General features: G+C 50.4%; 2 protein-coding genes across 6 annotated transcripts; one reads left to right on the top strand and one right to left on the bottom strand.

Annotated features, from left to right (window-relative positions):
- Window positions 1-3,068: 3,068 nt before the first annotated feature.
- On the top strand, window positions 3,069-4,367 carry RNASEH2C (ribonuclease H2 subunit C). Its single transcript, XM_066252060.1, has 4 exons — window positions 3,069-3,319; window positions 3,505-3,701; window positions 3,778-3,897; window positions 4,233-4,367. Exons 1-4 carry the CDS (start codon window positions 3,151-3,153, stop codon window positions 4,257-4,259), a joined length of 513 nt encoding a protein of 170 aa, XP_066108157.1. The 5' UTR covers window positions 3,069-3,150; the 3' UTR covers window positions 4,260-4,367.
- Window positions 4,368-4,433: 66 nt separating this feature from the next.
- On the bottom strand, window positions 4,434-11,699 carry KAT5 (lysine acetyltransferase 5). 5 transcript variants are annotated; one of them, XM_066252055.1, is made up of 14 exons: window positions 11,504-11,698; window positions 11,338-11,404; window positions 10,969-11,037; window positions 10,741-10,877; window positions 10,301-10,477; window positions 10,137-10,211; window positions 9,952-10,026; window positions 9,430-9,678; window positions 9,265-9,354; window positions 7,507-7,647; window positions 7,334-7,427; window positions 5,287-5,446; window positions 5,073-5,154; window positions 4,434-4,982 (listed from the first exon to the last, which is right to left on the bottom strand). In XM_066252055.1, exons 1-14 carry the CDS (start codon window positions 11,513-11,515, stop codon window positions 4,848-4,850), a joined length of 1,563 nt encoding a protein of 520 aa, XP_066108152.1. In that variant the 5' UTR covers window positions 11,516-11,698; the 3' UTR covers window positions 4,434-4,847. The 5 variants fall into 5 exon arrangements, with proteins under 5 accessions (XP_066108152.1, XP_066108153.1, XP_066108156.1 ...); XM_066252056.1 differs by having other exon boundaries at window positions 10,301-10,456; window positions 11,504-11,691; XM_066252059.1 differs by lacking the exon at window positions 10,301-10,477 and having other exon boundaries at window positions 11,504-11,694.
- Window positions 11,700-22,752: the final 11,053 nt, after the last annotated feature.

Below are 22,752 nucleotides of genomic sequence, written 5' to 3'. Positions count from 1 at the left end.
CTCACAACTGCATGTAGACATAAACGAAGACATGAATAACTGGTATATTGTATCTTATTTTTGTCAGAAAACTAAAAAGCAAGACTCTCTAATCTGTCAATCCCCTCCAGCCAAAGACCACCAGGAACACATCTGTAATTAAACAACGGATTTATTACTCTCGCACTGTGGGGCGCCTCACTCAGTAAGTGGGTGTTAGGAAGGATTTATAGGATCTGTGCTTGCGGTAGGTGATGGGGGGGGGTTAAGGAGGTGGCGCTTTTCTCTGACTTGGATACTGTTGGGCAGAGGAAGTATGCCCATGACAGGGTAATGTTAACAAATCTTAGGTAGGCTGAGGCTAATGCTGTAATTGGTAAAGAAGTCACATATGGCCTGACCTGTGGTGGCGCAGTGGATAAAGCGTCGACCTGGAAATGCTGAAGTCGCCGGTTTGAAACCCTGGGCTTGCCTGATCAAGGCACATATGGGAGTTGATGCTTCCAGCTCCTCCCGCCTTCTCTTTCTCTGTCTCTGTCTCTCTCTCTCTGTCTCTCTCTCTCCTCTCTAAAAAAAAAAAATTAAAAAAAAAAAGTCACATATAACCTTAGAGCAGGGGTCCCCAAACTTTTTACACAGGGGGCCAATTCACTGTCCCTCAGACTGTTGGAGGGCCAGACTATAAAAAAAAACTGAACAAATCCCTATGCACACTGCACATATCTTATTTTAAAGTAAAAACACAAAATGAGAACAAATACAATATTTAAAATAAAGAACAAGTAAGTTTAAATCAACAAACTGACCAGTATTTCAATGGGAACTATGCTCCTCTCACTGACCACCGATGAAAGAGGTGCCCCTTCCGGAAGTGCGGTTGGGGCCGGATAAATGGCCTCAGGGGGCCGCATGCGGCCTGCGGGCCGTAGTTTGGGGACCCCTGCCTTAGAGGAATGTTTCATCATTTTTGTGGTCTGGATAGTGTTCATGCCTCTGTCCATGTTCACATGATTACAGAGTGATCTTGTCTTTCTCTTGATCCTTCATGTCAGAGTGACCTTGTCTGATGATCTGTGTAATTTTTCATGTTCAACTGAACACCAAAGCCAGCGTCGGCTGTCTAGGGATGTTTTTCTCTTTCTTAAATCTATGAATTAAGTGCAATTTTAATCTTTTTTTTTTTTAATTTAATTTTATTTATTCATTTTTAGAGAGGACAGAGAGAGGGAGAGAGAGACAGAGAGGGAGAGAGAGAAGGGGGGGAGGAGCTGGAAGCATCAACTCCCATATTTGCCTTGACCAGGCAAGCCCAGGGTTTCGAACCGGCGACCTCAGCATTTCCAGGTCAACGCTTTATCCGCTGCGCCACCACAGGTCAGGCCTACAATTTTAATCTTAATTACCAGTTTGTACGTATATATTTTATGAGAGAACTTGATAAAACATACCTAAGTTGGGTATCTATACAAACAAACATATTAGAGTTAAGAAACCCAGAAAGAAAAACACTGCAAAAACTAAAAAACATTAAAATGGAAGGCTGGTAAATTTGACTACACAAAATAAAATTTGTCTATGTAATAAAAATAAAATATACACAGGTTTGGAAGACAAACCATAAATTCAGATAAGCTCATCAACTCATTTGAAAGAGTTGATGTCCGTAGTGAAAAATAAAAGAAGAAAGAAAAAACATCCCTCCCTATAAAAAGTGTACTTCCTGGAATTGTTTTAATTTTTAAAAATAAGAATGTACCGCCTGACCAGGCGGTGGCGCAGTGGATAGAGCGTCGGACTGGGATGCAGAGGACCTGGGTTTGAGACCCCAAGGTTGCCAGCTTGAGTGCAGGCTCATCTGGTTTGAGGAAAAGCCCCCCAGTTTGAACCCAAGGTCTCTGGCTCCAGCAAGGGGTTACTTAGTCTGCTGAAGGCCGGCGGTCAAGGCACATATGAGAAAGCAATCAATGAACAACTAAGGTGTTGCAACGCGCAATGAAAAACTAATGATTGATGCTTCTCATCTCTCTCCGTCCCTGTCTATCCCTCTCTCTGACTCACTGTCTCTGTAAAAAATAAATAAATAAATAAAAAATAAAAAAAAATTAAGAATGTACCATTCCACACCTGAAACTAATCTAATATTGTATATCAACTTTAACTGAAAACAATTGTTTAATTCAAATGAAAAATAAGCCCTGGCTGGGTAGCTCAGTTGGTTAGAGCATCCTCCACATGTGCCAAGATTGTGGTTCCATCCTGGGTCAGGGCAGAGACAAGAATCAACCAATAAATGCATAAATAAGCATAACAACAAATAGGTTTTTGTCTGTATCTCTCTCTCTCTCTAAAATCAATCAACAAATAAGTGAATTTAAAAATAAATATACAGTGTGTCTGTAAAGTCATGGTGCACTTTTGACCGGTCACAGGAAAGCAACAAAAGACACTAGAAATGTGGAATCTGCACCAAATAAAAGGAAAACCCTCCCAGTTTCTGTAGGATGATGTGGCAGCATGTGCGCATGCGCAGATGATGACGTAACACCGTGTATACAGAGGAGCAGCGCCCGGCCATGCTAGTTGAGATGTGGACAGTACAGAAGAAAGTTCAGTGTGTTCTATGGCTCGCTAAATTTGAATCCGTGACCAAAGTGCAACATGAATATCGGCGCGTTTATAATGAAGCACCACCACATAGAAATAACAGTACTAGGTGGGGTAAGCAGTTGAAGGAAACCGGCAGTTTGGTGGAGAAACCCCGTTATGGTAGGCCATCAGTCAGTGATGAGTCTGGAGAGGCTATACGGGATAGCTACCTAAGGAGCCCTAAAAAGTCTGTGCGTGAGCCCACATCGAACTGCACTGTATAGGTATGAAACTGGGAGAGTGTTCCTTTTATTTGGTGCAGATTTCGCATTTCTATCGTCTTTTGTTGCTTTCCTGTGACAGGTCTAAAGTGCACCAAGACTACAGACACATTGTATATACCATTGAAAATTTTTTTCAAGGAAAAAAAAAAAAAGCTGGGACTTGAACACAGGGAGGCGGGACTTGCGAAGGACTACGCTTCCCAGAAGGCCCTGCGCTGGCTGCCTACCGTCTTCCAACAGGCCGCGCGCTTTACCCGCCAGTTTTTGGCCTTAGCCTGCGAGGCACGGACTCAGGCAGAAAATGGAGAACAGCGAGCAAGACTTCGAGAAGCACCGAGTCCACCTGCGCGCCGCCACTCTGCGCAGCGCTACCCCTGGCACGCTGCACCTTCTGCCCTGTGAGATCCCGATTAACCGTCCCGCTCCTGTGGGACGCTTCTTCACACCGGCCATCCGTCAGGGTCCCGACGGTGAGCGCTCGCGACCGGACTAGGTCTCCCGGGAGCCCCCGCGCGGGCGCCGCTCTCTCGTCGGCGAGGCCGGGCGCGCGGGCTCCTGGGAATCGTGGTCCACTGGACGGGGCGGGAGGGCCGCTACCGGGCGTGCCCGCCGGTGCTGGATCAGGCCCTCACCGAGGCCCTGCACCGACCTTCAGGACTCGAAGTGTCGTTTCGGGGCCGCAGTCTACGGGGCGAGGAGGTGGAGGTGCCGCCCGGCCTCGCGGGCTACGTGATGGTGATGGAGGAGAACGCAGAGATGCCGGTGGGGAAGCCGGACTTCTCAGAGGGTCCAGACGACGAGGAGCAAGAGCAGCAGCTGCTGGAACCCCAGGAGGCGCTGGAGCGGGACTTCGTGAGCGCAGGGATGGGGTTGGCAGGGGTACGGTCGGGAGCGGCGGCCCGGATGCTGAGGGCGGCCCCTCCCCCAGGACCGCTTTATCGGAGCCTCCGCCAGTTTCAGCCGCTTCACTCTGTGGGGACTGGAGGCCATCCCTGGACCCGATGCCAAAGTGCGCGCGGCCCTAGGCTGGCCCCGCCTCGCTGCAGCGGTGAGTACACAAGATAGGTGGGCCCTCTTCCTCCCAGGCCCCTCCGTGCCTCCTTTCTGGCCTCCAGGTTATTCCTGGGTTGTCCAGAGTGTCACTTCTAAGTGGACCTGGGGCTTTAAGGGATGCGATGCACAACGGGGCTGATGGAGCCTGGCAACTGGACGGATTAGGCTGGGTAAGGGTAGCGGGGCTCCCCCACCAGTCTTCTCGGGCTTGTTGAGAAGGGGCTGTCCTTTTGGCAGCCGAGTCCCGTGTCCCCCCCCCCCCCCCGAGTGTGTGGACCCCCCAGCCACTCCATCTCAGAGGTCCAGTAGCAAAGGTGACTGCTCTTGCAGATTCACGCACAGGTGCCGGAAGACTGAGGACCAGAGCTTGACATAGAAAGACACCAATTCCTCCACCCCAGTAAACCAGCTCCTCACTTTGGACCTGTTGATTCTGTCACCTCAATAAACGAGCTCTTCACAGCACCTGTGAGTTTGCCCTTAGCTTGGAGCTCCTAAGTGACACTCCCCAAGAACTGTTCATGACTCTGGCCTATGGAAACAATTTATTGTCCAGGGCAGGAGGGGCAAGAGAGGCCAGAATTTCACGGCCAGCACCCACCCCACCCCCAACTCCTACTTTACAAAAGAAATTTTTTACAGCCACCAGCCCTCTGTACAGTGTCCCATCCCTATCTCATTGTACACATCTGTCCACTCCTTCTGGTCCTTGGTTCACAGCAGGCCACAGCCTGCAGCCAGCTGACCTTAGAGCTGACCTGAGCCCTGAGCTCACTTTGGTGCTGGGCACCAACCGGCCCCTACCAGGCCTGTCTTCTTCTTGTGGAACTGTCTTCAGCCTGGTCTGTGTCCCTTGGTGTCCCCCTTAGGGGCCCCAGTGGGGACGGGATGGGCTGTCAGCTCCAGTTCTGCCAGCTTTATTGGCGCTACCATGGGCTCTGCCTGTCACCACTTCCCCCTCTTGCTCCAGTCCTTGGGAGTGAAGTGCAGACACTTGGAGTCAATGCGGAGGAGTCGCTTGAGCATAGCCCGTTCATGTCCATCCACGATGTCTTCTGACAATGTGAGGATATACTGGCCCTGGGCACAAGATGGGACAGAGCAGGTCAGCCCACACAGGGCCTCCATCTGCATCCCTCCACACACCTGTCTCCTCCTGCCTGCCCCTACCTTGTAGTAGTTGATGAGATTGAGGTACTGTAGAGTGGAGATGACATCCTCCTTCTTGATGCTGGTGATCTCACTGATCTCACTGTGGGAGGGCAAAGATCAGGTCCCCTGGGGGCTCTCACCTTTGCCCCAGGCCCCCAGGAGCCCCAGGGTGGAAAGCCTGGGAAAAGACAGACCATGCCATGCATCCCCAGGTGGGTGGGGCCAGGCTCACTTGATGGTGATCTGTGGCCTCTCCCCGCTCTCAGACTTCAGTCCCATCAGGATTTCCAGGATGGTCTGGGACCAGTAGCTTCGGTAGGATAGGAGGCCAAGATCTGAGAGGGGCTTCTCAGGGGTCCCTGTTTTCCCTTCCACTTTGGAGAGTTCATAGCCTAAAGCAACAGAGCAAGGCGATGAGTTAGAGGGCCCAGTTTCATGTAACCAATGTTGAAGGGTACAGGTTGTAAGAGGCAAGCTGCCCACTTCCCATCCCGGCCCTGCTGTGTCTAGTTCTGACTGGGATATGTACGGCTTGTCTGTTCTGTGCTTCAGTTTCCTCAAAGCGCCGATGAGCCTTCACCCTTCACCTGTGTACCAAGGACAGCGGAGGGTCTTAGGGCACAGAGAGGAGTAGCTACAATCAGCTGGGAGGGGCACTCAAGAGCCAGTGAGGGTTTAGAGGTGGGACAGGGGGAGGCAGAGAAAATGGCTTACAGAAAGAAAGCCTCCAGTCTTCCTGTGTCATTCCACTCTCTGTACCTGGGTATGTGACGAGAGGGGGCAGACCCCACCTCTGGTCCAGGCTGAAGATACTCGGATTTGCACAGTCCACCAGTCCCCTAAGCTGTGACCGAGGAGCACCAGCAGCTCTAAGACCAGGCTGTGAGGCTACAGAGTGCCAGAGCACCTCCCAAGTCAGAGGGAGGCCGGTCCTCAGCAGGGAACTAGCCTCTCAAAGCTCCTTCCCTCCCACTCTGACTGCTCTGCTCTGGCCTGCTGACAGCTGGGCACTGGCAGGCAGTTTCTGGGGAGAACTCGGTTGCTGCAAGAGCCAACATGGCTTCATGTCTCTTGGGCAGTCTTCATTCACCCTATCAGGGCCCTAGGATGTCTCTACTGCTTATAGAAGCTCCTCCTCACCCTGTCATAACCACTTCATTTTGCAAGACAGCCCATTCTGCTTTCCTATCCTTGGTGCATCTTTATCAGCTGGTCTTGCAGTCTCATGACTTCCACCATGCAAGCCAGTGGTGAGAGGGACAGAGAAGCTCCTGCTTTAGAGAGGAAGCATGGAGGAGGAAGGGGACACATGGCTTCCTACTTAACCTTGCTGGGTCTGTGTGCATGTCCAGTCCTGACAGACCAACTGGATACCACATCTGCAGCTGTAGGAACTCCCGGCCCCTCCCAGTGCCCTCCTAACACCTACCCACCCTGTCTGCACCCTCCCTCTCCACTGAGGACTGAGGTCCCAGGCTTTGTTAAGCATCCGCCTGCTCTACCAGGCTGAGGGCTTCCTGAAGATGTGACTCCATCTTGACAGTTTTATCAATAAAATATCTTAAATGGACCATGATCTTGATCAAGTCAAGCCTCTTTGTTTTCACCAAACAGTTGAGCCTCCTCCCCGTCTTCCAATCAGAGCCTGTTTACCCCAATGAATGGTAAGTTGAATAGAATAGGAGTGGGAGGCTGGGAAGCAGAAGGGGGTGTTGGAATTGAGGGGAACACTGATGAATTCATAAAGGATGAGGGGCAGAGTCCTTTCTGGACTTTAAGAGACTGACATGACTGAATGTAAGGAATACAGGGTGTATCCATGCAAGCAAGTGCTGACACCTCTTGGGTAAGTTAATAGCATTTTGAACATGTCTTGTCTATCAGGATCAGGAAACAACAGGAAAAAGGTACTGGTCCTCGCCTAGAACTTGTATGGCAATACAGTAGCAGAGGGGTGAGCAATGGTGGCTCATTTAGCTTCTGCCCATGGCCTTGGGCAGGAGCAGATGAGTCAGATTTGGGGAAAGTTGAGTGACACTTAGAACCTTAGCCAAGGAACAGTGAGGAGCTGAGAACCTAACCTACACAAGCGGGCAGTCACTGAGAATGAAAGGATCTCGGAAGAGACCCATCTTGACTTCTGGCCAGGGTGACGGGGCTGCACAGCCAGAGCTGAATCATAGCAACCCAGCATATCTGTCTGCGGCACCGATGGGAGCACTGGGTTTGGGCCTGTCGGTATCCACCCCCCGCCCCCAGCCGCAAGTGTAAGGACTCACTGAATTCAATCAGCAGCTTGCCGTAGCCCCGGCGCTGGTAGGGAGGTAGGGTCAGGATGCAGGCCACATTGTAGTCTTCTGTTGATTCTTTTTCCTGGAAAAGAGGCAGGTGAGTGTGAAGAAAGGGGCCCAGCCCAGGGCAGCGCTGAGGAACAGGCTGGATAAGCACTCACCTTGGAGAAGTAGCCCACAATATGGAAGCCCTTGCAGTCATACTCTGTCATAACATAGAATAGGAAAGGGTCTGTATCATAGTACAATGTCTTGTGGTCGAGGAAACACTTGGCCAGAAGACACAGGTTCTGGGAATAACTCTGCAAAGGAAAAGGCCTGTCACCACTCTGGGTACCCTGCCTCAAGCATGACCATTGGGCCAGTGTCAACTGGGAGCTTCTTTATACCCCAGGCTGGTATGTGATGAGCATTCCTCCCAAAGGCCTGACCCGTTCTGGTCAATCACGCTGTCCCTTCTGCTCAGGCAGGGCCACATCACAGTGTTGAGCCCAGGGACCAGCCCATTTGACAGCCTGCCTCCCAGCGAACTGGGAAGGTTTACCCCTGCTCCTCATGCCTAAGTCTTCCTGGAGGGGGCCTCCATTGCCCTCTGCTATCATTAATGACAGGCAACAAACTGACATGTCCTCAAGAAAACTGACCAAGGCTTATGAGAGAAGCTCTGTCCATGTGATCCTCTTAAGAGTCTGGCTGTCAAAAAAAAAAAAGCGTCGACCTGGAACACTGAGGTCGCCAGTTCGAAACCCCAGGCTTGCCTGGTCAAGGCAAATGAGGGAGTTGATGCTTCCTGCTCCTCCCTCTGTTCTTTCTATCTCTTTCCTCTCTCTGTCTCTTTCTCTCTCTGTGTCTCCTCTAAAAAAATGAATAAATAAAATGTAAAAAATAAATAAATTGTAAAAAAAAAAAAAAGGAATTCTTCAACTCTTGCCTATACTCACACCTCTTGGGAATTGACCTGGTAGTCTATAAGTGAGGTATAGGAGTTCTGGAATTTAACAAAATAACAGCCTTAGGAGCCCCCTGCCCCCCCAAAAGTATTAATCTTACTACACAACTCACAAAAATCAGGGGATGTTTCAAAATGAATATAAAGCGATAAAATGTCCCCTAATTTTTGGGAGCAGTGTATTTTTACCTTTGCACAATTTATCCTGCTTTTCAAACATGACTTTTTAACTGCCCAATGGGCACTGCCATTTGGATGCCCAAGAACTGTGCCTAAAACAGCATCTTCCCCTCAAGCTTCCCAGCACCCAAGCCATAGCTCTCCCCTGCCAATCGAGGTGCCTCCTCTCCCTCACAGCCCACTAGGCCCCAGGAATGGGGGTCTCTCAACAGTCCCTCTGGGTCACTCCTTCCTCCCTACAGCCACGGACTAATGCAGGTTTTAAACCCCAAACTTAGGGTGTCCCCAGCTCCTTCCCGATTGACCTCGTTCCCACCTGAGCTCTGTCCTTCATCTCTGCCCTGCAGCCAGAGGGTCTGCCTCTCACACACCATCTCTGTATACCCATGCCCGCCCTGCAAACCCCAATGCTCGGGAGTCCCTTACCCACCTTGTCCTTCATGTTCGAGGCTCAAAAGTCACCACTGTGGAGCTTTACTGACTGCCTCCTCTAGGTCTCAATAACCCACTCTCTGCTTCACGACACAGTCACACTGGAATCTAAGTGGCCATTGGTGTGTCTGTTTCCCCATGAACTGAGCTCTCAGAGCGCCGAGATTTTGTCCAATTTCCAGTCATGTTAACATCTCCCCACACCTGCCCTTCAGCAGGAACTCAATAAAAGTAGGGTGAACTGACTTGTCACCCAGACTGATCAGTGTTTTCCTGAGCAAGAAGCTGTGGCTCTCTTCTCACTTCCCCAGGCTCCAAGTTCTGCGGACTCCCCACTGTCCTCCAACAGCTAACTGACCTTATTCTTACGTCCGTCAATCTCAAAGAAGGAGATGGTGCCCTTGCGGTAAATCTCATTGCCTGGAGGGTGTCGCAGGTCACATTTGGTCTGAGGAAGAAAGGAGGTTCAGGGGTGGGGGAAGGGTGGGAGTGTTATTAGGGCAGCACCTGGGACCCCTCATACCAAGTGGCGCTGTAGACACTTGAGGCTACGGCCGTACTTGAGGCAGAACTCGCAGAGATAGAGGACCGGCAATGTGGTGAGCTCCTGTGGGTACGGGGAGAAGTACCATGGCTTGAGGCGGTGCCGGCCCAGCTCGATGCACTCAATGTTCTTCATCCGGGTGACGATGTCGTCGTGGCTCCGGTCAGATACAAGACTCCCAGTCATGCGCGGAGCTGATGGTATTCCATCTGAACTGTCCTGGGAGTCCTGCCCGGGGCCAGTGGAAGACAGCCGTGTGGGTTACAGGAGACAGCTCACATAGCACCCCCGACAGGTTCCCTTGTTCAAGCTTAAGAACAACCCTGTGGGTGATGTACTATCATCCGTACTCTCATATCACCAGTGTTTATTTTTATTTACTTATGGTTTTCTCATCGTTTAATATTAATTTTTCATCCCATTGTTTATTTTTAAACTAGCCACTAAACTCTCCACCCTGTCTACGTCCCCTTACTCAGCTTCCCTCTTCCCCAGACCTACCTCATCAGTGCCCAAGCAATTTGATTTTCGCTTCCGTCCTGGTTGGGCTGCCACTGCCCTACGGGCTGATCCATTCTGCAGATGAGATGGTAGGAAAGGAAGAGGCAGCTGTGTGATGAATCTAAAAGAGGCTACTGGAAAGTAGAAAAAAGGAAGGGAAGAATATAATAGTTTGGAAGACTCACCTGAGGGAAAACGGAGGCTGGGGCTGTCTCGCTGGGCACTGGAGTTGCTGGTGAAACCACCTCCACCTTCCGTTTCTGCAGAGAGAAACCAAGAAAGGTGGGTCAGAAGGTAGAGAAGGTGGGACCTGGGAGGAAAGCAAGGTCCCTGGAATTGCTGAGGGTACCGTGGAGCGGTGGTTGGGCTGCAGGCAGGAGCTGGAGGAGAGCGGCTGGTCGGGCTCGCCACCGGGAATGGCCTCCCGCTCCTTGGGCAGGTTGAAGCGGAGTGTGATCTGGACCGGGATTGGCAAGGTCTTCCCGCTGGCCTGGGCGGAGGCCGGCTGTAGAGATAGGTCCAGGGTCTTCCTTTGGGGTGGGGATGGTGGTGGGATGGGGATGGGGATGAGGAATAGGGTTCCCTCAACATGGACTGATCAAACCCCACCCTCTCAAAGACACAGGAATAGCTGTTGGATTCTGGAAGCTACACCTGCAATCGGTTCCGATCCGTCGCAAGCTGAAGCCACGGTAGGAGAGTGTGCCTCCAGCTCATCTAGGAGCCACTGAGGCCGAGAGATGAGAGTAGGAGGCAGGAGAGAAGAGGTGAAGTAGGGGACCTACTCACCACCTCTCTCTCTGGAGAGCCAGGGCGGGACCCCGGAAGTCCGTTCTTGGTGGGGGTCTTGGCCTCCTTCTTGGGGAACTGGATCTTCTTCAGGTCCAGCCGTTCATGGGTCACCCATTCATCCAGGCGTTTGTTGACTGCAGCAGTGGGGATGGCTCAGGAAGGAATGCCAGAGGCCGCCCCCCCACCGTACCCTGCCGTCCCTCCTCTCGCCAGCCCAGTACTCACAGTCAATGTAATGAACGTAGAAAAGCTTCCGGCCACTGATGTCCTTCACGCTCAGGATCTCGGCCAGGGCTGTGGGAACAACATAGAGGCATTAGAAGAAGGGTCAGGCCATGAGGCTCCACCCCCAGGCAGGATCCCTAAACCCCAACACTTGGAAGCTCTCACCCAAGCCCTCTGTAGTCACCCAGTGCCACCCCCCTCTCCAAGCCCCGCCCTGTTCACCTCCAGGCGGCTACAAGTCACGCCCCTCCCGTGTATCTGCGCCCCGCCCGCCCAGAATTCTCAAAGCCCCTCCCCCTCCCGAAGTTCGGTTGGATCCCCCGCCCCTCGCCCTCAGGTTCCTTAGCTCCGCCCCCCAACGTCACTCACGCCACTCATCTTCGTTGTCCTGGTTCCGCCGCAACACCGGCAGGCGGCAGCCTTCGATTATCTCCCCCTGGGGAGACAGCGCGGCGCCAAGGTCGGCTACTGGGGGTCCTCGGGCTCTACCCACCTCCCCTGGCTCCCTCCGCCCCGCCCCAGGCATCGGACTCACCACCTCCGCCATCTTCCCTCCCTCCACTGCCACTTCCGGCCTCGCTGGGATACGTCACTTCCGAGACTGAGCGCGCTGTAGGCCTTGGCCTCCCGATACCACTGTAGACTAGGACCCTTGAACGACACCACCGCCCAGCTGGAAGTGGGAGACCGGCCCATTTGGCTGACAGGAAAATAGGGTGTTGTAAGGCTCGGGGCTAGTCCTGGAAATTCCCGCAACGTGCTAAACGATTGGAGGAAAGCTGAGCCTGTCACGTGACGCTCACCCTTGCGACGCCGGTCATGTGGGTGCAGCGCGCATCCTTTGGTTCTGTGTTTATGCTGTGCTGGTGGCGCGACTCGGGCGTCTCCTAATGGCAGTGGTGGGAATAGGAGGCTGTCGCTGGGAGTAAATTGCGCGTGCTGGGGGGCGGGGGTGGGGTGGAGGGGGGCGGGTGGAAGGTTTGGGAGGCCGGAGAAGTGGGCAGGACAGTGAAGGGAGCTCAATGCCTGACTCGAACTATTTCTAGGGCTTTTTTTTTTTTTTGATTGATTGATTTTAGATAGAAGAAGGGGGAAAGCGAGACAGAAACATCCGATAGTGGTACTGAAATAATTTAATAACCGGTTCTCTGCCCTGATGACCGTTTTAAGTGTAAAAAAGAAGATATACTGAAAGGCAGTTTATTATTTCATTTTATTTAATACTTAAGAATGGAAGGTACACAAAACTAGATTGTTATAGGGAAGTTTTAAAAATTAATGAAAAAATATTAATATCTGACAATTCCATAAAACTGTTATTTTTTTTTTTTTTTACAGAGGCAGAGATAGACAGGGACAGACAGACAGGAACGGAGAGAAATGAGAAGCATCAATCATCAGTTTCTCGTTGCGCGTTGCGACTCCGCGGGCCTTCAGCAGACCGAGTAACCCCCTGCTGGAGCCAGCCACCTTGGGTCTAAGCTGGTGAGCTCTTTGCTCAAACCAGATGAGCCTGCGCTCAAGCTGGCGACCTCGGGGTCTCGAACCTGGGTCCTTCCGCATCCCAGTCCGACGCTCTATCCACTGCGCCACCACCTGGTCAGGCTAAAACTGTTATTTTAAGATATTTCCAATGACAGCTTGTCACCCCCTGGTTGGCACTTTTTACTGGTATAGGTTTCTTTACTTAAGTAACAAAGGCAAGGGAATTAAAATGTAATATTTCATTAAAGGTATAATGAGTTTTGGCTTGACCTGTGGTGGCGCAGTGGATAAAGCATCAACCTGGAAATGTTGAGGTCACCGGTTCGAAACCCTGGGCTTGCCTGGTCAAGGTTCATATGGGAGTTGATACTTCTAGCTCCTCCCCCCCATCTCTCTCTGTCTGTCTAAAATGAATAAAGGTATAATGAATTTTATGTAGTGAATAAAATATTACAAGTATAGTTTCGTCAAATATTTTTCACCTGTGGATGGAATGAATATTACTACAGGGGCCTAGAATACCTAGAATATGCAGTTGCCCAGATGAACATTAAAAAATAGTAAGGGGCCTGACCTGTGGTGGTGCAGTGGATAAAGCTTCGACCTGGAACACTGAGGTTGCCGGTTCAAACCCTGGGCTTGCCTGGTCAAGGCACATATGGGAGTTGATGCTTTCTGCTCCTCCCTTCTCTCTCTCTCTCTCTCTCTCTCTCCTCTCTAAAATGAATAAATAAAGTTTAAAAAATTTTTTTAAAAGAGTAAGGAATGGCCTGACCAGGCGGTGGCGCAGTGGATAGAGCGTCTGACTGGGATGCGGAAGTACCCAGGTTCGAGACTCCGAGGTCGCGCGCGGGCTCATCTGGCTTGAGCAAAGAGCTCGCCAGCTTGGACCCAAGGTCGCTGGCTCCAGCAAGGGGTTACTCGGTCTGCTGAAGGCCCACGGTCAAGGCACATGTGAGAAAGCAATCAATGAACAACTAAGAAGTTGCAACGTGCAACGAGAAACTGATGATTGATGCTTCTCATCTCTCTCTGTTCCTGTCTGTCTGTCCCTGTCTATCTCTGCCTCTGTAAAAAAAAAAAAAAAAAAAGAGTAAGGAATGTAAATTTGTTTTTTGTTGTTTTTTTTTTTGTTTTTTTTTTCTGAAGCTGGAAACGGGGAGAGACAGTCAGACAGACTCCCGCATGCGCCCGACCGGGATCCACCCGGCACGCCCACCAGGGGCGATGCTCTGCCCCTCCGGGGCGTCGCTCTGCCTCGACCAGAGCCACTCTAGCGCCTGGGGCAGAGGCCAAGGAGCCATCCCCAGCACCCGGGCCATCCTTGCTCCAATGGAGCCTTGGCTGCGGGAGGGGAAGAGAGAGACAGAGAGGAAGGAGGGGAGGGGGGTGGAGAAGCAAATGGGCGCTTCTCCTATGTGCCCTGGCCGGGAATCGAACCCGGGTCCCCCACACGCCAGGCCGACGCTCTACCGCTGAGCCGACCGGCCAGGGCCAGGAATGTAAATTTGTGATTTCCACATTGGGCAACTGCCCAGGTGCCCACCTTAGAAAGAACCCTGATTACAAGTGCCATTGTAACAACCAGTTCGCTGAACTCAACAAAAAATTAGGTATCGGGGCCCTGGCTGGTTGGCTCAGCGGTAGAGCGTCGGCCTGGCGTGCGGGGGACCCGGGTTCGATTCCCGGCCAGGGCACATAGGAGAAGCGCCCATTTGCTTCTCCACCCCCCTCCCCTCCTTCCTCTCTGTCTCTCTCTTCCTCTCCCGCAGCCAAGGCTCCATTGGAGCAAAGATGGCCCGGGCGCTGGGGATGGCTCTGTGGCCTCTGCCCCAGGCGCTAGAGTGGCTCTGGTCACGGCAGAGCGACACCCCGGAGGGGCAGAGCATCGCCCCTGGTGGGCAGAGCATCGCCCCTGGTGGGCGTGCCGGGTGGATCCCGGTCGGGCGCATGCGGGAGTCTGTCTGACTGTCTCTCCCCGTTTCCAGCTTCAGAAAAATACAAAAAAAAAAAAATTTTAGGTATCGGTTCTGTGGAACCAGGGTGAACCGGCTGAATCCCACCACTGGAAACATCCATTCATTTCTTTCTTTTTTTTTATTGGTTTTATTTATTTATTTTTAGAGACAGAGAGAGAGGGATAGACAGGGACAGACAGATAGGAACGGAGAGATGAGAAGCATCAATCATTAGCTTTTTCATTGTGTGTTGCGACACCTTAGTTGTTCATTGATTACTTTCTCATATGTGCCTTGACCACAGGCCTTCAGCAGACCGAGTAACCCCTTGCTTGAGCCAGCAACCTTGGGTCCAAGCTAGTGAGCTTTTGCTCAAACCAGATGAGCCTGCGCTCAAGCTGGCAACCTCAGGGTCTCGAACCTGGGTCTTCTGCATCCCAGTCTGACACACTATTCACTGCGCCACCTCCTGGTCAGGCCCATTCATTTCTTTATATGCCAGTGCCCCTGGTCACCGGCAGCCTTTGCATCTGGGGTTGAGTCTCTAACCAATGAAGCTATCTGGCCAGGGCTAGGTAGTTTTTTGCATATTAGGTTTCTAATATAAAAATAATACATAATTTATTCAGGCATTCAGCAAATGTTTAATAATCTCCTATCATAGACCAGGCACTATCCTAGGAGCCTGGAATACAGCAGTGAATAAAGAACCTTACCTTCATAGACCTTACATTCTTGGCGGTTGGGAGGTAAAAGAAGGGTTTATGTAACAAACAGTAAATATATTGAAAAGTGAATTATTTTATTTAGTATACTAGAGACTGGTGTTTGGGAAAACCCAAAAGAATGCACAAGATAAAGAGGATGGGTAGGTAGGTTACAATTTTAAATAGAGTGCTCAGCCTGGCCAGTGGTGGTTCCGTGGATAGAGTGTGGACTTGAAATGCTGAGGCCCCACCTGAGGAATGTGCGCTCCTCTGGCTTGAGCGCAGGCTCACCAGATCGAGTGCAGGGTTCCCGGCCTGAGTGTGGGATCATCAACATGATCCCATGGTCGCTGCTTTGAAACCCAAGGTTGCTCGCTTGAGCAAGGAGTCACTGGCATGTATGAGAAGCAGTCAGTGAACAACTAAAGTGAAGCAACTACAAGTTGATGCTTCTCATCACTCTCCTCACCATCCCTTCCTCTCTGTCTCTCTAAAAAAAGTTATATTTCTAAGCAGCCTTTCTTATTTTAAGAATGAAATTCAGCCCTGGCCAGATAGCTTGGTTGGTTAGAGCACCATCCCACTGCACAAAGGTTGTGGGTTTGATCCCCAGTCCGGGCACATACAGGAACAGGTCTGTTTCTCTTTCCCTAAAATAAATTAATTAATTTTAAAAAACGGAATGAGAGCCTGACCAGGCGGTGGCGCAGTGGATAGAGCATTGGACTGGGATGCGGAAGACCCAGGTTCGAGACCCTGAGCTTGCTAGCATGGGCGCGGGCTCATCTGGTTTGAGCAAGGCTCACCAGCTTGGACCCAGGGTCGCTGGCTTGAGCAGGGGGTTACTCGGTCTGCTGTAGTCCCATGGTCGGGGCACATATGAGAAGGCAATCAATGAACAACTAAGGTGTTGCAATGAAAAACTAATGATTGATGCTTCTCATCTCTCTCCATTCCTGTCTGTCTGTCCCTATCTGTCCCTCTCTCTGACTCTGTCTCTGTAAATAAATAAATAAATAAATAAATAAATAAAAACGGAATGAGATTCAATTTTATAAGTTAAAAAAAAAAAAAACTCTCACCTGACCTGTGGTGGCACAGCGGATAAAGCGTCAACCTGGAACACTGAGGTCACCAGTTCAAAACTCCAGACTTGAAGCAACTATCACAAGTTGATGCTTCCCACTCCTCCCCCACCCCTCAAAAAATCAGTAAATAAAATTTTTAAAGAAAAAAGAATCACAATAAAATTTTCAGCAGGTTTTACTGGTAGAAATTGAAAAGCTGACTTTAAAATGTATATAGGCCTGACCTGTGGTGGCACAGTGGATAAAGCGTCAACCTGGAAATGCTGAGGTTGCCGGTTCAAAACCCTGGGCTTGCCTGGTCAAGGCACATATGGGAGTTGATGCTTCTTGCTCCTCCCCCTTCTCCCTCTCTCTCTTTCTCTCTACCCTCTCTATAATGAATAAATAAAGTCTTAAAAAAATTATATTAAAAAAAATGTATATAGACCCACCTGACCAGGCCGTGGCACAGTAGATAGAGCATCAGACTGGGATGTGGAGGACCCAGGTTCAAAACCCCAAGGTTGCAGGCTTGAGCACGGGCTCGTCTGGTTTAAGCTAGGCTCACCACCTTGAGCCCAAGGTTGCTGGCTTGAGCAAGGGCTCACTCAGTCTGCTGTAGCCCTCTGGTCAAGGCACATATTAGAAAGCAATCAATGAACAACGAAGAATTGATGCTTCTCATCTCTCTCCCTTCCTGTCTGTCTATCCCTATCTGTCCCTCTCTCTGTCACAAAAAATACATAAATATATATGTATATAGACCCTGGCCAGTTGGCTCAGCAGTAGAGTGTCAGCCCCGCATGTTGATGTCCCGAATTCAATTCCCAGCCGGGGCACACAGGAGAACCAACCATCTGCTTCTCCACTCCTCCCCCTCTTGCTTCTCTGTCTCTCTCTCTCTTCTTCTCCCCCTCCCCTCCTACAGCCAAGGTTCTATTGGAGCAAGTTGGCACTGGGCTCTGAGAATGGCTTCATGGCCTCTGCCTCGGGTGCTAAAAAAGTGGCTCTGGTTACAACAGAGCAAGGGCCCCAGATGGGCAGAGCATTACCCCCTAGTGGGCATGCCAGGTAGATCCTTGTCTGGGCCTCCCTCCTCTCACTTAAAAAAAAAAAGTATATAGAAATTCAAGGCCCTGGCCGGTTGGCTCAGCGGTAGAGCGTCGGCCTAGCGTGCGGAGGACCCGGGTTCGATTCCGGCCAGGGCACACAGGAGAAGCGCCCATTTGCTTCTCCACCCCTCCGCCGCGCTTTCCTCTCTGTCTCTCTCTTCCCCTTCCGCAGCCAAGGCTCCATTGGAGCAAAGATGGCCCGGGCGCTGGGGATGGCTCTGTGGCCTCTGCCCCAGGCGCTAGAGTGGCTCTGGTCGCAACATGGCGACGCCCAGGATGGGCAGAGCATCGCCCCCTGGTGGGCAGAGCGTCGCCCCTGGTGGGCGTGCCGGGTGGATCCCGGTCGGGCGCATGCGGGAGTCTGTCTGACTGTCTCTCCCTGTTTCCAGCTTCAGAAAAATGAAAAAAAAAAAAAGAAATTCAAAAGACCTAAAATAGCCAATGCTATTTTGAAAAAGGAGAATGAGATCAGAGGACTCATAAGACAGTGTAATATTAGCTTAAGAATAGAAGTATATCAGGCCTCACCAGGCGGTGGCGCAGTGGACAGAGCATTGGACTGGGACGCAGAGGACCTGGGTTTGAGACCCAGAGGTGACCAGCTTGAGCATGGGCTCATTGGGTTTGGGCAGGGCTCACCAGCTTGAGCCCAAGGTTGCTGGCTTGAGCAAGGGGTCACTCGGTCTGTTGTCCCCCCCCCCCCCATCAAGGCACATATGAGAAATCAATCAGCCTGACCTGTGGTGGTGCAGTGGATAAAGCGTCGACCTGGAAATGCTGAGGTCGCCGGTTTGAAACCTTGGGCTTGCCTGGTCAAGGCACATGTGGGAGTTGATGCTTCCAGCTCCTCCCCCTCTTCTCCCTCTCTGTCTCTCCTCTCTTTCTCTCTGTCTCTCCCTCTCCTCTCTAAAAAAATGAATAAAAAAAATTAAAAAAATCAATCAATGGACAACTAAGGAGCCACAACGAAGAATTGATGTTTCTCATCTCTCTCCCTTCCTGTCTGTCTGTCCCTATCTGTCCCTCTCTCTGACTCTCTCTGCCTCTACCACACACAAAAAGAATAGAAGCATATCAGAACAGATCCATGATCCACGGAACAGAACAGAGCCCAGCAATAGATCTGCACATATATAGTCAATTGATTTGGGACAAAGTGAAGAGAATTCTTTTTTTTTTTTTTTTTTTTTTTTATTTATTCATTTTAGAAAGAAGAGAGAGAGGGAGAAGGGGGGAGGAGCAGGAAGCATCAACTCCCATATGTGCCTTGACCAGGCAAGCCCAGGGTTTCGTACCGGCGACCTCAGCATTTCCAGGTCGACGCTTTATCCACTGCGCCACCACAGGTCAGGCCAAAGTGAAGAGAATTCAATGAAAAAATAAATAGGCTTTTTAAACAAAGCTAGGACAGCTGGACATCCATCTGGAAAAAGGTAAGCTTTGATTCTTACTTCATACCCCATACCAGAAGTAATTAAATATTGGTAATAGACCTAAATGTAAAACTAAAACCATTGAACTGTAACTATAAAACTTCTGGAAGAAAATGTGGGAGAAAACTTTTGCAACCTTAGATAAGCAAAGATTTCTATGATAGGACAAAAGCATGAGCCATAAAAGAAAAAAATTATGAAATAAACATCTACTCTTAGACATTAGTTAAATGAAAAGGTGAACCACAGATGGAAGACACCATTTACAATACATGTTTGCAAATTCAAGACTTGTATAAAGTTGATTTTTAAAAACAAGTGAGCTGAATCCTTGCGTGTCTTCATTTTTCCATGTCTCAACTCACTTATCTGTAAAATGGGAAAACTAGTGTCTCACACGGTTGTTTTGAGATTCAAATGAGACTCATTCACAGGAAAGGTCAAGTTGTGAGCATTCTGCAAAACTTAGATGTTACCATTGGGGAAGGAGGTTTGGTCCCTGTTGACACCTGTGGAAAGTTCACTTGTTCCCTTCAATTGCATCTTGTGCCTCCCCACCCTGAGGACAGGGCCTCTCCAGACTTTCTTTTTTTTTTTTTTTGGATTTTTCTGAGGCTGGAAATGAGGAGGCAGTCAGACGGACTCCTGCATGCGCCCGACTGGGATCCACCCAGCACGCCCACCAGGGGGCGATGCTCTGCCCATCCGGGGCATTGCTCTGTCGCGACCAGAGCCACTCTAGCGCCTGGGGCAGAGGCCAAGGAGCCATCCCCAGCACCTGGGCCATCTTTTGCTCCCATGGAACCTCGGCTGCGGGAGGGGAAGAGAGAGACAGAGAGGAAGGAGAGGGGGAGGGGTGGAGAAACAGATGGGCGCCTCTCCTGTGTGCCCTGGCCGGGAATCGAACCCGGGACTTCCACACGCCAGGCCGACGCTCTACCGCTGAGCCAACCGGCAAGGGCCCTACTGGCTCTTTCTTAATGTCACCTCAAGCCTCTGCAGTTAACTTTTTTTTTTTTTTTTACAGGGACAGAGAGATACATAGGGACAGACAGACAGGAACGGAGAGAGATGAGAAGCATCAATCATCAGTTTTTCGTTGCCACACCTTAGTTCATTGATTGCTTTCTCATATGTGCCTTAACCGCGGGCCTTTAGCAGACTGAGTAACCTCCTTGCTCTAGCCAGCAACCTTCGGTCCAAGCTGATGAGCTTTTTTTTTTTTTTTTTTTTAATTTTTCCGAAGCCAGAAACAGGGAGACAGTCAGACAGATTCCCGCATGCGCCCACCCAGCACACCCACCAGGGGGCGATGCTCTGCCCATCCAGGGCGTCGCTCTTCCTCAACCAGAGCCATTCTAGCGCCTGAGGCAGAGGCCACAGAGCCATCCTCAGCACCTGGGCCAACCTCGCTCCAATGGAGCCTTGGCTGCGGGAGGGGAAGAGAGAGACAGAGAGGAAGGAGAGGGGGAGGGGTGGAGAAGCAGATGGACTCTTTTCCTGTGTGCCCTGGCCGGAAATCGAACCCGGGACTCCTGCACGCCAGGCCGACACTCTACTACTGAGCCAACCGGCCAGGGCCGCTGGCGAGCTTTTTGCTCAAGCCAGATGAGCCCACGCTCAAGCTGGTGACCTCGGGGTCTCGAACCCTGGGTCCTCCGCATCCCAGTCCAACGCTCTATCCACTGTGCCACTGTCTGGTCAGGCTGCACTTAACTTTCTTTTTCTCTTCACCCATTCCTCTAACCTCCTCCTCCCTTTTGGCAACCATCAACTTGCTCTGTCTGTGGGTCTGTTTCTGTTTTGTTTTGTTTACTTATTTATTTTGTCTTTTTATTTTTAAATTTATTTATTTATTTATTCATTTTAGAGAGGAGAGGGAGACAAAGAGAGAGAGAGAGGAGAGGGGGAGGAGCTGGAAGCATCAACTCCCATATGTGCCTTGACCGGGCAGGCCCGGGGTTTCGAACCGGCAACCTCAGCATTTCCAGGTCGACGCTTTATCCACTGCGCCACCACAGGGCAGGCTTATTTTGCCTTTTTAAATTCCAGTTCTAGCCTGACCAGGCGCTGGCACAGTGGATAGAGCGTTGGACTGGGACATGGAGGACCCAGGTTCGAGACCCCAAGGTTGCCAGCTTGAGCGTGGGCTCATCTGGTTTGAGCAAAAGCTCACCAGCTTGGACCCAGGGTCACTGGCTCAAGCAAGGGGTTACTCGGTCTGCTGAAGGCCCACGGTCAAGGCACATATGAGAAAGCAATCAGTGAACAACTAAGGTGTCGCAGTGAAAAACTGATGATTGATATTTCTCATCTCTCTCTGTTCCTGTCTGTCTGTCCCTATCTGTCCCTCTCTCTGACTCTCTCTGTCTCTGTAAAAAAAAAAAAAAAAAAAAAAAAAAAATCCACTTCTAAGTGAAGTCTTATGGTATTTGTCTTTCTCTGACTTATCTCACTTGGCACAATACCCTCTATGTCTATCCTGCTGTTGCAAATGGCAATATTTCATTCCTTTTTTATTACTGCATAATATTCTATTATATGCACCCATATCTTCTTTATTCGTCCATCTATCAATAGACACCTAGTTTGCTTTCATGTCTTAGCTATTATAAGTAATGCAATGAACACAGGGGTGCATATATCTTTTCAAATCAGTGTTTTTGTTTTCTTCTACCAGCTCTTGATGCTAAATCACACAACTCTTGGTGGCTGGGGTAAACGTTCTTCTGTGCCCTGGTTCCTTCTAGTGCCCAGGGACTCGTGAAGCCCCGCAGACTGATTCCCAGTCTCCCACCTGAGTATTCAAGTAAACCCGTGGCTTGGCTGCAGCCCAGAAACATGGAATAGGCACAAGGGCTGTCAGCAACCCAAACTCTCAGGGTTCTCTCCATTTCTCCACTTCAGCCAGGGTGGGGGCCAGTGGGGACTGAGACATCGGCTTTTCCTGTGGACACCCCAACCCCTTCACTCCTCTCTGAAGCTTCTGGTGTTTCTCTCTTCTTCTTTTCAGTTGTCCCCCTGGGTGGAGGCATCTAAGTTGATCAGTTCAATATATGAGCCTTCATTCTTCCTCATCTGTTTATGAACACCAAAACCAGTGGCTTCTTTTGTTCCACTGTGTCCTGAGTCAGTGACTAGAAGGGAAGTGGCACAGGATAAAAGGAAATTTGTGTGTGTGTGTGTGTGTGTGTGTGTGTGTGGCAGAGAGATACTATCTTAAAATCTCCTGTTCCAAAGATCTGTTCTGTTGGGGAGGTGAGTAGGAAAGGTGCTTAGAAAACATCACTGCCCAACCTGCGGTGATGCAGTAGATAGAGCATCAACCTGGAACGCTGAGGTTGCTGGTTCAAAACCCTGGGCTTGCCCGGTCAAGCCGCATAGGACAGGCACCAAGCAGACATCTAAAGTGAAGCAACTTATGAGCTGATACTTCTTACTCCCCCTCCCCTCTCTCTGTAAAATCAATGAATAAAATCTTAAAAAGAAAACAGCACTGACTCTTGATCTTGGACTGAAGAAAGATCTTGGAGGTGGAAGAGGCCAGAAGAAAGGAGGGACTGAGATATGTGTGTTTGGGGGCGCAGTGAGAACAGGCAGCAGATTGGAAAGTGGAGAAAAACAGAATGTGAGTTTAGTCAGAAGTACCCACCAGCCAGGGGAGGGTGGAGGCAGGTGCAGGAGAAATTGGTGGGGTAGGATTAGGGGGTCTCTGGAGTTTAGGAGAGGGTAGGGAGGCCAGTAGAATGGGCATGTCTTACTGCCTGTTTGGTGTTTGGCAATTGGGAAACAAAATTTTCTCCTTTTTTTTTTTTTTTTTTGTGATAGAGAGGGACAGATAGGGATAGACAGACAGGAAGGAGTTCTTTTTCTTTTTTTTGTCAAGATTTGGGCAAGTGGAGTCAGATTGCCCAGGACCTGTGGTCACTCCAAGTCCCAGGGACAAACCAGGTTATGTCTCGTGGGGTCATCACAGCCAGCCCCATGGCCATGTTCTTTGTATGACTACCTCATCTGGGGCC

The sequence above is a fragment of the Saccopteryx bilineata genome, chromosome 1, assembly GCF_036850765.1.
Source record: "Saccopteryx bilineata isolate mSacBil1 chromosome 1, mSacBil1_pri_phased_curated, whole genome shotgun sequence".
Classification (NCBI taxonomy): Eukaryota; Metazoa; Chordata; class Mammalia; order Chiroptera; family Emballonuridae; genus Saccopteryx; species Saccopteryx bilineata.
Note: the sequence above shows the minus strand (reverse complement) of the source record. Positions and strands in the feature narration are given on the sequence as shown.

What these genes read in the sequence shown, in the direction of transcription:
- KAT5 (XM_066252054.1), bottom strand. Translation starts at nt 11,515, where the DNA reads ATGGCGGAGGTGGTGAGTCCGATGCCTGGGGCGGGGCGGAGGGAGCCA. An exon ending in TTGACGGACGTAAGAATAAG is followed by an intron (nt 7,648 to 9,264) that starts GTCAGTTAGCTG and finishes TTTCCTTTGCAG; the next exon opens with AGTTATTCCCAGAACCTGTG. An exon ending in CAAGCTGCTGATTGAATTCA is followed by an intron (nt 5,447 to 7,333) that starts GTGAGTCCTTAC and finishes CTGTTGCTTTAG; the next exon opens with GCTATGAACTCTCCAAAGTG.
- RNASEH2C (XM_066252060.1), top strand. Translation starts at nt 3,151, where the DNA reads ATGGAGAACAGCGAGCAAGACTTCGAGAAGCACCGAGTCCACCTGCGC. An exon ending in AGGCGCTGGAGCGGGACTTC is followed by an intron (nt 3,702 to 3,777) that starts GTGAGCGCAGGG and finishes CCCCTCCCCCAG; the next exon opens with GACCGCTTTATCGGAGCCTC. An exon ending in GGCCCCGCCTCGCTGCAGCG is followed by an intron (nt 3,898 to 4,232) that starts GTGAGTACACAA and finishes CTGCTCTTGCAG; the next exon opens with ATTCACGCACAGGTGCCGGA.